The sequence below is a fragment of the Chaetomium tenue genome (assembly GCF_020726465.1).
Source record: "Chaetomium tenue strain MPI-SDFR-AT-0079 chromosome Unknown F5144scaffold_6, whole genome shotgun sequence".
Lineage (NCBI taxonomy): Eukaryota > Fungi > Ascomycota > Sordariomycetes > Sordariales > Chaetomiaceae > Chaetomium > Chaetomium tenue.
In genome coordinates this window covers 1206297-1218303 of record NW_027117334.1, presented here as the reverse complement: position 1 = coordinate 1218303, position 12007 = coordinate 1206297, and the positions used below count along the sequence as shown (strand labels likewise).

The 12007-nt window shown below is 57.0% G+C and overlaps 2 protein-coding genes across 2 annotated transcripts; both read left to right on the top strand.

The window, feature by feature from the left end:
- Positions 1-203: 203 nt before the first annotated feature.
- F5144DRAFT_595163 (uncharacterized protein) lies at positions 204-3987 on the top strand (the record flags this gene model as incomplete). Its single annotated transcript, XM_066790665.1, has 8 exons — positions 204-414; positions 488-720; positions 873-894; positions 959-1011; positions 1281-1474; positions 1538-2105; positions 2740-2891; positions 2952-3987. The coding sequence occupies 8 exons, from the start codon at positions 204-206 to the stop codon at positions 3985-3987; spliced, it is 2469 nt and encodes an 822-aa protein (XP_066639626.1).
- A 3601-nt stretch (positions 3988-7588) lies between these two features.
- Positions 7589-11576, top strand: F5144DRAFT_344120 (AEX-3 domain-containing protein). Its single transcript, XM_066784247.1, has 3 exons — positions 7589-8438; positions 8502-10802; positions 10868-11576. The coding sequence occupies exons 1-3, from the start codon at positions 7751-7753 to the stop codon at positions 11359-11361; spliced, it is 3483 nt and encodes a 1160-aa protein (XP_066639625.1). The 5' UTR covers positions 7589-7750; the 3' UTR covers positions 11362-11576.
- Positions 11577-12007: the final 431 nt, after the last annotated feature.

Below are 12007 nucleotides of genomic sequence, written 5' to 3'. Positions count from 1 at the left end.
ATTTGGACTTTTGCAGGTTGTCGCAGAAAGTTTCCAGATTCATGACCTTTCAAAGTAGCAGCACTCTTCTGTTTTTTTCGTGGTAGTGCCCTGACAACCGATTGCACAACACGTATGTGCAGCACTTCTTATCACCATTATTCCATCATTTCACCTTCTTGATCGACCTAGTAATAATTGCATTACGCCGAGAAATTACACTTATGGAGGACACTGAGCGACGCAGCGCGAAGCGCTCGCGATTTGACCAGACCGAGCCCGAACCTCGACGATCCCGGTTCGACCGCCGCTCTCGCTCACCCCCACCGAGAAAGCCCGACTCTGGCCGTGATCGAGACCGTAGCCCCCTTTCGAGGCCTCGGGATGCACCCGCCGACACCAGGTCACCTCCCGTAGACCCCGCTGCTGCCGCTGGTAAACTCCCTTTCACGCGATTCTTCATCAGCCCACCCCACCCACAATTCCTTGTTACTAATTCGTATCACAGCTGCGGCTGCTGCCCGGATCAATGCGCAACTCCAGGTGCGCAAAGGCATCCAGCACGTCGATGTCCCACCTGTCCGGTCGAGTTCCGTCACCAGCAACAATGCTTCGCCAGCCCCCGGCGCCGCCCCTATCAACGGAGAGGTTTACATTTCCGACGGGGATTATATCAAGGATATCGAGGTCAACGATTTGCGCAACAGATACCTCTTGACGAAGGGCTCAACGCAGAAAATGGTAATTACTCCTTGGTTGTCAAACTGATCCATCAGCTCTGTGTCATGGCCTCCGTGATACTTTTGTGCGGGACAGTCTTGCTTACTCGAAGCACGATAGCTCTCACAGGCACACCCTCTTTTGCATCTGCTGACCTCGGCTGCTTGATTTAGATTAAAGAAGAAACTGGTGCTGGTACGCCAACCTTGAACCTTCAGCTGTTGTTAGAGGACACCGATTAACTAGTTTATTTTCAAAGATGTCACCACCCGTGGAAACTACTACCCCGACAAGAACATGGCTACCCCAGCGGTATGTTATCCGGCCCTTTCTTCTGGCCTCGAGCTGACCCACGCCCGCAGAATCCTCCGTTGTACCTCCATGTTACCAGCACGTCAAAGGAAGGCCTGGATAAGGCTGTGGCCAAGATTGAGGAAATGATGAAGCAGGAACTCCCCCAGCTTGTCGATGAGCGCCGGTTCCGCCGCCGGGACCAGGAACAAGCACCGGTTGAGCGCGACGAGTTTGGCCGGGTACGTAGAAGTGTTTCCGTTCCCTTACCGCTAGCTGACTGTGAATAGCGCAAATGGCCCGAGGAGAAGATCCCGATCAACCTCGAGTCAGTGCCGGGGTTCAACCTCCGTGCCCAGGTCGTGGGACATGGCGGTGCCTATGTCAAGCATATCCAGCAAGAAACCACTTGCCGCGTCCAGATTAAGGGCCGGGGTTCAGGCTATATGGAGGCCTCGACTGGCAGAGAGAGCGATGAGGATATGTTCTTGCATGTTGCGTAAGTTGACTCGGCCCGGTCAGCCTAGACTGAACTAACATGGTACAGGGGCCCGGATCCCGAGAAGGTGCAGAAAGCCAAGGAGCTCTGTGAAGACCTTCTTGCCAATGTCAAGGAACAGTACGAGGAGTTCAAGAGCCGACCGCCCCGCAACTACGGCGGCGGCGGAGGTGGTGGTGGCTACGGCGGCCGGGGTGGTGGCGACTCGTACCAAGGTTACAATCGGGATAGCCACCATCAAAACAGCAGCCACAGCTACAGCAACTCCCCTGCGCCCGGGGCCGGTGCTTCGGCCACGCCACCCGCCTCGACTGGCACTCCGACGTCCGCCGCCGACTACGCCGCTCAGTATGCACAGTATTACGGTACTGCTGACCCGTATGCGGCCTATGGTGGTTACCAGGCATATGTCCAGATGTACCAGCAGTGGGCGGCTGCTCAGGCTGGCCAGGCCGGACAGGCAAGCGCTGCTCCTGGTGCCCCTGGTGCTCCCGGCGCTTCGGCATCCCCGCCGCCGCCGCCCCCGAGCGAGGCTGCCCCACCTCCTCCCCCTCCTTCTGCGGCTCCCCCGCCGCCCCCTCCGTCAGGTCCGCCAGGTGCGACTGGCTACAGCGCGGTATGTTTCACCTATAGAGTGCTCAAGTCTCGCCACTAATGTCAACTATCTAGGTCCCTCCGCCGCCCGGGCTTTGAGTCCCGCTTTCGGCGTTTGAATCAAGAACAAGTACGTGGCGCAAGCACAAGCTAAAGCCACCCCCGCGCTATTTCCTGATGGTGAGGAAGTACCAAGGAAGAGGAGACAAGAGATATGATCCATGGTCTGGGTTGTCCTTTTCCCACGTTAGCCTTGCATCTCGTGGTGATTTATATATTGTTTAGGCTTTCTCCAGCTTTGGTTTGGAGTCAGCTTTGAGTCTTGATGATTCGAAGCTGCTACCTCTGCTGATATTGGGCGTAAGGAGTTGCGGGTGTGAACGGTGGCTTGATGGGGACCAATCAATGTCTCCTAGGAAACTTGCCTGATTCTCATTTTCGTAGACCTATATCTATCAAGCCGTTGAATCATCAGGTTCGCCTGGTGGCTAACAATAACCTTCTCTGAAGACCGAAAACCTCGCGCTGCGGAGATATGTTGACTCGCCAAAACGGGCTGATGTTGCTGTCGCGTGATACTCAGCGACCCCCAGCCATGAAAGCCGTGCCCAAAGCTGCCTGTAAGCAAACACCCCCAAAATTTAGGTGGGGCACAGAGCGCCCCAGCTCCCCATCCCCAACTCTCCAACTCCAACTCCACCCCGTTATGTCACGGTGCATCGCCATGGTCACCCACGATGAGCCACCAACGATACCCGTCCCATGATGCGGTCAAGGAACCGCACTCGGTATCCTTGAAGGTGCTACGGTAAGCCACCATCCATATCAGATCTGTAAGCTTACAATCACTCAAATGAAACGAACATAGGCTCTCCCGCCCATCCCTCGTCGCCCAATACCCCTTCCAACCGCCCTTCTCCTCCCCCTCCGACGGTCCCATCTCCCACCAACCACCCATCCCGGCCTCCCTCGCCTACAGCCCAAATGGCGCCAACGGCGTCCCTACGAACCCGACGCCCTTCGTCCTGAGTCCCATCCTCAACCTCCCCCTATCCTTTGGCTCCGCCTACGTCGGCGAAACATTCAGCTGCACGCTCTGCGCGAACCACGACATCCCCGACGACAACCCCGCAGCGCTAGCAGGCAAAACCATTCGCGATGTGCGCATCGAAGCAGAAATGAAGACACCCTCCTCAGCAACCGCCCTCACGCTCCCGCTCACCCCACCATACCCCCCCACAGCAACAACCACCACCACCACCAGCACCAGCACCACCACCACCTCGGGAATCAACACCCCCACCAGCACCACCACCGAAACCGGCACCGACCTCTCCCTGCACCAAACCCTCCAAAAGATCCTCTCCTTCGACCTCAAAGAAGAAGGCAACCACGTCCTCGCCGTGACCGTCTCCTACTACGAAGCCAGCGAGCTCTCGGGCCGCACGCGCACCTTCCGCAAGCTATACCAGTTCGTGTGCAAGCCCTCGCTGATCGTGCGCACCAAGCCGGGCGCGCTGCCCCCCGCGGATCCGGCGTCGGGCTGCCGCCGCTGGGTGCTCGAGGCGCAGTTGGAGAATTGTGGGGAGGAGGGGGTGATGCTGGAGAAGGTGGGTTTGGAGCTGGAGAGGGGGTTGGGGTATGAGGATTGTAATTGGGAGAGTGGGGTTGGTGGTGGTGGTGGTGCTGGTAATGGGGGGGTGGGGAGGATGAGGCCGGTGTTGTTGCCGGGGGAGACGGAGCAGGTTTGTTTTGTTATTGAGGAGGAGACGGCGGGTGCTGTGGAGGAGGTGGATGGCCGAGTGGCGTTTGGGATCTTGCAGATTGGGTGGCGGAGTGAGATGGGCAATAGGGGGTTCTTGTCGACGGGGAAGTTGGGGACGCGGTTTGTGAAGCCGAGATAGAGAGTTTGATGGATGGTGCTGGAAGAGTAAGAGATTTGATCTCAGTCTCATATGCTGGTAGCAGCCATGACAGGGCCACAAGAACTGCTTTAACTTGACATGTAAAGACATGTAGTCAAGGTACACCAAGAAACCTATGCAATACATAACAATCTACATCCTCCCACATGGCATTGCATTGGATCGTAGGGTGGATTGTCCATGTCAGAAACCCCATGTTACCTTCTAGGTTTCAAGTCACTTCCTCTACACCTAGATGGTGTATGTTTTACTATTTATTTAACAAATGTTCTGTAGCAAAGGAGAATCTCAACAAATAGAGTTAATGGAAGCCCAAACTATCTACATAGCCCCATAGTAGACCCTCAACCAAAAGACACGCCCGATCGGTTGTCTACGATAATCATCACCCGCAAACAATCATATCGGTTAGTAGGTGCGTACGTAATATAGTAGTTCCCAACAAAAGCAAAATCAGCCTTCGACGCCCAGATTTAGGCGTTGCCAGGGTCACAACCCGGCGTCCCGAGCGTTTGGAACGCATCCTAGCCGACGGGTTTGGCGTTTGATGTTTAGTGTACAGTATGATTGCACGAAGTTTGGACACCACCGTTGCTCCATGTACATGACTAGGACGCAAACACAGACACGCCTGCCACAGTCGGCGCCATCCGAGATCCCAAGCCGCAGGTCGCGCAAACTTCGACTGTATGTACGGATACCATAGCCCTCGTGTCCATGACTCGCTACAGATGGGCCCGTGTCGTGCTAAGTGGAGATCACATCCCGTCGAAGATCACCCGTGGTGTGGTCTCGGGTGCGCAAGATATAGTTTCTGACCTAAGACCGAAATCGGTTTGGGTGGTTTTCAGCTTATAGCAGGTCCTGCTAAGACAGGGCCAGGATGACAGGCAAACCAGGTTTTCGGAAGACCCCTCCCGCGTCCGTGATCAAACGCGGTAGCGGGTACTAGCCTCGTGTGACGTCTGGCAAATGCGGTGCCAAGGTGAGTGCCACTGGGGTGTGTGCCTCGGCCGCACGTCTTGAAGCTGATACTTGGGGCGAGAAAAAAGCTGACAACTTTGCCCATTGGTTGGAGAAGATGGTGAGACCGGAGGCATTTTGGTGTTTGCTGGATGGATCCGAGTCCACTAGTTAACAACTGGAGAGTTGCCTGTTTGGGACACTTCCCGGCCGGATGGTTGGTTCACCGCCGATCAACTAGACAGAGGCCCGACGTCAGGGGACGGTTAATCGCTCGTCATGCGGCTCCTGTCTGCCGTTTGTTCTTACAGTTCCACAGAGGTCCGGTAGCAAAAGATATCTGCCGTAAAAAAGAGTAGTGGAGAACGACAACCTGGGAAGTCGATCAACAATCTGGATATCCCAGGGTCAAGATCTGAAGCTCCTCCCCCACATGCCGTAGCCTCAGGAACCCCTGGTTTTGCCGAGGAAGGTTGCATCCACACGGGTCCGAATCGGGACTGATCGTCGACGAGACACTGCGATGCGACTGCAAGATGCCACGGTCAGCCGGGTGTTATCGGCCTTTTTCTCTGGCGCGTCCGACGAAGCTGAGATGTAAGCTGCAACAAGCCTTCGTGTGTGCGGGTTGGGGACATCAACAAGGGTATCGGCAGCATCGCGACGCCTATCACCATCGGCTTCGCTCCGTGTGCTGCCGCTGGGATGGGACTGCATAGATTGCTCCGGCTCAACAAAAGGAGCAATGCAGGTCGACGGCAACGAACTGCATCGCATCTGACTGTTCTGTGTTTACCCATCAGTGGTTCTACTCGCTGTGGCCACAAGGGGAAAGCTGGCCACATGGGGTGCTGGATGCGTCCAGGGCTCCGAGATGCCGTCATCTCTCCTCCCACATAAATTCGAATGCCAGGAAGCTGCCATGTGGCGCCCCAACTCTGGGGAATACAATAACAACAACAACAGCAACGTCCTGCAGCTTCCCCGGCCGACTCGGGTTCGACCACTCTTGTCCCACTTCGGACAGCTTTTCGGCTGCAGGAAGAGGCGCCTGCGCGGCGTCAAGGCTGGCGCGGCCAAAAAGGAGGGCCATCCATCCATTGACCAACTGCATGGATGCAGCCATCCAATGACGGCTTCGGACGTTGTCTTCCTTCAGGAACAATGTAATCGGACGGGGGGTCGACTTGCTGTGGATGGGCGCTAAGTGTAGGTATCGCTATTTCTAACAACTCCAAGAACCGAGAAGGAAGACGGCGGAGTAGTTGACATGGAAGAATCGAAGCGAAGGCCGGCGAGGTCTGAAAAGGCGCTTGTCGGCACCCCCGATTCCCACATCTGCTGCTGGAGGTGGTATTCGATCGACAATTGTGGTCCCTGTTTCGGACTCTTGGGGTCACCCTGGATCCTCCCCTAGACCCCCTCCACTTTGATGTTGGACCCAGTCCGAAAGTGCCTCGTGTTGGGGGGAAAACCGCCTGAAATACAGGAGATTAGGGGCTTGCATAAAAATATCGGGGACACGGCGGTTGATTCCTCGAACGACTCGGGAAACGGCCCCGAGTTGAAACACCGAGAAACAACCAATAACCGGAAATATCGTGAGTTGACATGACATGCAGCCTCGGGCGACCAATGGTGGGGAAAGCTTGCGAGGCGGACGTGCGATGGGGCCCTTGTTCGGAAAGCGTCCGACTCCGGCATCTGTGCAGCTGCCTCCACCACATCCATTCAGGAAGATGGAAGATGGAATAACCTGGAATAGAACCTAGATAGCTCCACCCAAGTTGAAGAGAGGCCCGACGCGCTAGCTAGGGGACCGCCCACTCCCAACAGGCAATCTGGAAACGGGAGGGGCATAGACGTTACGCCCCTTCCTAAAGTCAAGAAAGGAGTGGGCAAGAGCCAGTGTTTCTACTGGGTGAATGTTTTTTTTTGAGTGTTTGGCAGAAATGGTCTGGACTGCCCGATTCCATACGGCCTATCGTCTGCTGCGATCCCCTTTCCAGATTGGCTTGCGTGCATAAACACGACCCAGGAACTGCTGGGGCCAGCAAGGAGGCTAAGGACGCAGGGGCTTGAGAGGGTGCCGCACCTCCTGCAGCTCAATTACAGGGGTTATTGTTAGGCCTAAATGCAGATGCAGAACGGCAGGAATCCAAGGAACCTGGAACAAGAAAAAAAGTAAGAGATCCCACGACGACTTCAACAGGTGCAACGCTCTGGCTCTATCTCTCCTGGATTGTTGCCAAATCGTAATTGAGTCTGAACTCTCCAAGAAGACTGACCGCAGCGGGCCAGCCGTGGCCGCAGTTTTCTAGATCCGGGCCCAATCCGATCGTTCATCTCCGACCTGTTCCTATTCTGGACCCCTACCTCGAAGCAGCAACTCACATCAGCCCGCATCAGCCTGCATCGCCTCACGCTTTTGGTCACTTTTCGTCCAATTTTCATTATCGACTGGGAAGCTCGTGTTGGTGTTGTACCGTCAAGGTTACACGTTAGCGGGCGGGGGCCGTTGTCTCTGGCCGCCGCCGTTGAAATTGGGGAAGCGGACCGCCGTACGGTTGCATCGTTGCACACAAAGTTTGCCGTCACCGACTCTGTGGTGGACCGACACAAAGTTTTGAAACTTTACAGGACCGACAACAAACTCTCCGGCACTCACGAAACCGAGCACCGATTTAAACCGACCGGTCACAGCAACCCGGCCGAACAGAACATTTGAGGAGGCAACGGAAGGGACCGAAAAGAAAGACCGCTGGAAAAGTGATGTATCATGGACAACTCTTCCACACCGCTCGCCGACTACTTCTGGATTGCCGGGATAGAGCACGTCACCTACGATGATGGCTCGACGCCTCAGCAACCCCAGCAGCTAGACGATACGATCGTTGAAGATGGCGAGGGAGAAGACACCGATAGCTCGGTAGCGACCCCTTCGCGTGCTACGGCTCGGCATTCCCGCCAGAGCTCAGCCAACCGCTTGTCCACCCTGTCCAAACTCTCCCTATCGCCCTCTATTTTAGGTGGCGAAAGCCGACCGCTAGAGGACATTGACGGCAACACGAGGAGCAACCGCAGTAGCGCGACCATCCGGCCTATACCCCCGCCCAACTTTAGCGGTGCAAATACCAACGGAAATGGGTTTGCCGATCTGAACGGCTTTGGCGGAGGAGCGGGGATCGGATTCGACGGTTTCCCAGCCGGCTTCGACTTTGATGAAGCTCTCCTTAAGTTCGCCGCTGAGCGGGAAAACTTCCTCGACGATCTCAGCTTCACCGCCGGCGCAAAGATCCACACGAGACCCCCGATGGTCAACCCGAGAGCTGATAAGCTTAGGGCTGAGGATGCCGACGCGAGTGGGAGGAAGAGCCCTCTTAGGAGCATCGGTGGCAGCATCCGCCGCAAGATGAGTTTTAGGGATATGAGCAGCGTGAGGAAGCAGCCCATGCCCCCAAGAGCGGGTACGTATCAAGGGAGATGTGACTTGGGTTTGTTGGTAACCCATGCTAATATGTGTATTCCAGCTTCCGTTCGCACGGCGAAGCGTCTAAGCAACTACAACTCCGTTATCCCCCCTCCCGAGCCGCTGAACCTAGACCCCGACATGCACCCGCTTAAGAGGCGGTTCGAGCCGGTCTTGCTCGACAGGTATCCCCAACGAGATGCCTCGCCGGACGAGTTGGCCAGGCGGGGCAAGTTCCCAGACTACGTACCTATGTTCGCCTTCCCCAACGACATCCAGATCGTGTCCTCAGACGAGCGCCCTCGTTCAACTTGGCACGGGTTCACCATGACCTCGGACGACAATTCCAAGATCTACGGAATCACCATTATTGTTTGGGCGGCGCTGAACGCGGAGGTGGCCGAAGAGGTCGAGAAGCGGTGCGAGCTGTGGCGGCAACGGCACATGAGCAACGAGGAAAGGGAGCTCGCTGCCAGTCTGGGGGGCCGCCTCGCTGCGGATCGCGCACATCTGTCTCAGCTCCTGGCGCAACTCGGCACCGTGCCCTCGGGTTCGGCGGCGCGAGACACTATCGACGAAGAAATCAGCGCGGTCGAAGAGAAGATTGCGCTCATGACAGAGATGCTGAGGCCGCTAAGACACGGCGCGGCATCCAAGATCGACGGCCTTACGGCGGGTGAGACTGGCCTCTGGACACCGCGGGCGTTTGGGATTCTTGGTCGAGACCCTGCCAAGATGGGCTTCTGGAAAGAGTGGCTCAGGGCGGTGACTGTGCCCATGACCGACGGCGCCGTAATGCGGATCTCGCCGAGCTCTCCCAAAGTTGGCCGTTGGCAGCCGCTAGAGCGCTACGTCATCAACCTCTGCACCGAGGCTTTCAGCCCCCTGAGTTCACTGACACAGGTGGAGTTGGGCGTGCGGGAGTTGCGGCTGTATGCACGGAAGGAGGCGGCCAACGAGATCCCGGGATCGAGAACCATCGATATCTACGCCCTCTTCAGGTGCTTGTCGTTGGAGAACATCGTCCTCCTCCTCGAATGCGCCATGTCTGAGGCCCGCATCATCTTCCTATCGTCCCACACCGGCATGCTACATCTCGCGTGCCATGCCCTCGCAAACCTCCTTTATCCTCTGAAATGGGCGAGCATCTTCATCCCGGTGTTGCCCGCCCGGCTCATCTCTGCCCTCGAGGCGCCCTGCCCGTACATTGTCGGAGTGGAGAGACGGTACGAGAAGATCGAGCTCCCCGACGATGATTATGTGCTCGTGGACCTCGATAGGGACTCCATCGACGCCACGGCGCATCCGGTCAGCTTGCCGCGACAACACCGACGGAAGCTTCTCTCGTTGCTCCAGGTTGCTGCGCCTCACCGCTTGCGGTACGGGGTTACAGCTGGGCCTCCTCCGTATGCTGTCGAGGCTTTCCCATACGATGCTTTTTCGGCCGAGGCCGAGACAATCTTCAACCCGAGCACTGTCAAGAGCTCGCTAGGCAAATGGGTGACACAGAATTCATCCACGTTCGGCGAGCCAGACCCTCCTAGCTCGATCCGCACACCTCTCTTCAACGCCTTCGCCAAGGCGAAGGTCGACCCGAGCAAGATGGAGAGGCCGACTACGTCCAAGTCGAGCAAGGGCAGCCCTCCGTCGTCTGTGTCGCCCGTCTCGATGCACTTCCCGCCAATGCCCACAACTCCTGTGTCGCGCAGCGACTCTGGGTTTGCCCAGACGCTGAGAGAAAAGCGGTCGGGGCACTTCGACGATAAGTCTAGGCGCAGCTCGTCGTTCGGCATGGATAGACACCATCCGTCCATGCACCGGCCAAGCCTTCCCTTCCTAAACGGACACAGCCAAAACCTGTCGATATCGGCCATCTCGGTCGACTCGCAGTCGTCATTCGGAGGCTACGCACCTTCAACGTATGCACAGTCGACAATTGCTGCGTCAACCATCATGCCCAACATGACGGTTCAGCCCGTGCGGAACACAGAGAACACGGTTTGGGTGGAAGGGCACTGCTTCAAGTGGACAGCCTCTGAACTCAACTCGACCTGCACGATCTGCGAGGAGAGGTCAGAAGGGGACGGCCTTTACAAATGCAGCGGGTGCAACTGCCTCTCCCACAACCGGTGTCTCGGGTTCGTCTCGCTGGTATGTCCCGAGGCGTTCCACCCCGACCGCGTGCGGGCAGCGTTTGTGCGCTGTATGGCCAGTCTCTTGTACACCTACCGCAAGCACCTCGGCCGGCCAACCAGGGAGCAAAAGTCCAACGGCCAACTCTATGCCTTCGAGATGGATGCCTTCATCCGCAGCCTGCCGTACGACCAGCAAGAGTACGCCACTATGATGCGGGACACCCAAGGTATGTGCTTTCTGATCCCTTCTTTCGCTACCTAAGTTGTACCCAGCTAACACCCCCTCTCCCAGCCTTCAACGAGTTCATCCACGAACGCGAGCGGCAGCCCGCCACGGACCCATCCATCCGCCTCTTCGACGAGATCATCCTCGCCAAGAAGGCCCGCGGCCGCCCCGTCTTCTCGTCCGGCCTCTCGCGCCTCTCCACGCTGCGCGGCTCGCACGGCCTGTACCCGGGCAGCTCCAGCGGCGGCGGCTTCACGGCCCCCAACGCCGCCGCGGCCGCCGCCGCCGGCCGCGCCGCCAAGATCCCCGGCTACCTGTCCGACACCACCGACCACATCTGGCGCACCGCGTCCGTGCCCGTGCCGTCGGCCAAGTTCCAGGGCGACTACAGGAGCGTGGTTACCCGCGTCCCGCTGCGGCTGGACTCGGCGCTCATGCGCCAGCCCCGCGCGATTCAGGGCGTTCCGAGGCCGACGGAGCAGGGCAAGGCCAAGAAGCTGGTCAGGAAGCAGGTGGCTAGTATGCTTGGTCCGCCGGCGGGGTTTAAGGTGCCCGAGTGAGTGTGTGTTAGGTGGGGAAGAGGGGTTGGTGTTGCTGGGGAGTGGAGGGATAGTCGGCGGAGGGGTTATTGCCCCGTTCATCCGGCTTGGTGATTATGGCCGGTCAGCCTGGGGATGGATGTGTGGTTTGCTTTTTTGGTTGGATGGCCGGTCCGTCCGTTCGTTCGTTCGTTCTTTTCAAAAGGCCAGAAGGGGCGAGCGGGCAGTGTAATATGTGTTTGTACGATAAGGCATTGTAATCTCTATTTTGGCCCTTTTTTCCGTCGTCTCGGGCGGAAAGCAAAGCATTGGATGGGAGGGGAAAGGGGGCTGGATTGGGCTGGTGGATGGGAGGTCATAAACACAAAAGGATAGTTTGCTGCTTGCTGAGTATTAGCATTGATTTTGGGATGTCTGGTTTGGGTTTGGACGCGGGGTGTCGAGACCAGATCAGAGAGGCACTGGCTCGCTTTTTGGTGAGGTGAGGGTGGTGGATATTAGTATATTTAGAAGCATAGCACCGGCCTGGAGTTGGCGCGGGCACAAAAAAAAGAAAAAAATATAACACAAGTCATTGAAAGCCGTGGTCTCTTTCATGTACATGTCATTGATGACAAAAGTGTGTTCGATTTGATCGAGGGGTATCATGATCTAAACCCTGCCATTC

Excerpts from the sequence above, each read along its gene's own strand:
- F5144DRAFT_344120 (XM_066784247.1), top strand. The coding sequence starts at position 7,751 with ATGGACAACTCTTCCACACCGCTCGCCGACTACTTCTGGATTGCCGGG. Across the intron at positions 8,439-8,501 it reads GCCCATGCCCCCAAGAGCGG|CTTCCGTTCGCACGGCGAAG; the intron begins GTACGTATCAAG and ends TGTGTATTCCAG. Across the intron at positions 10,803-10,867 it reads TATGATGCGGGACACCCAAG|CCTTCAACGAGTTCATCCAC; the intron begins GTATGTGCTTTC and ends CCCCTCTCCCAG.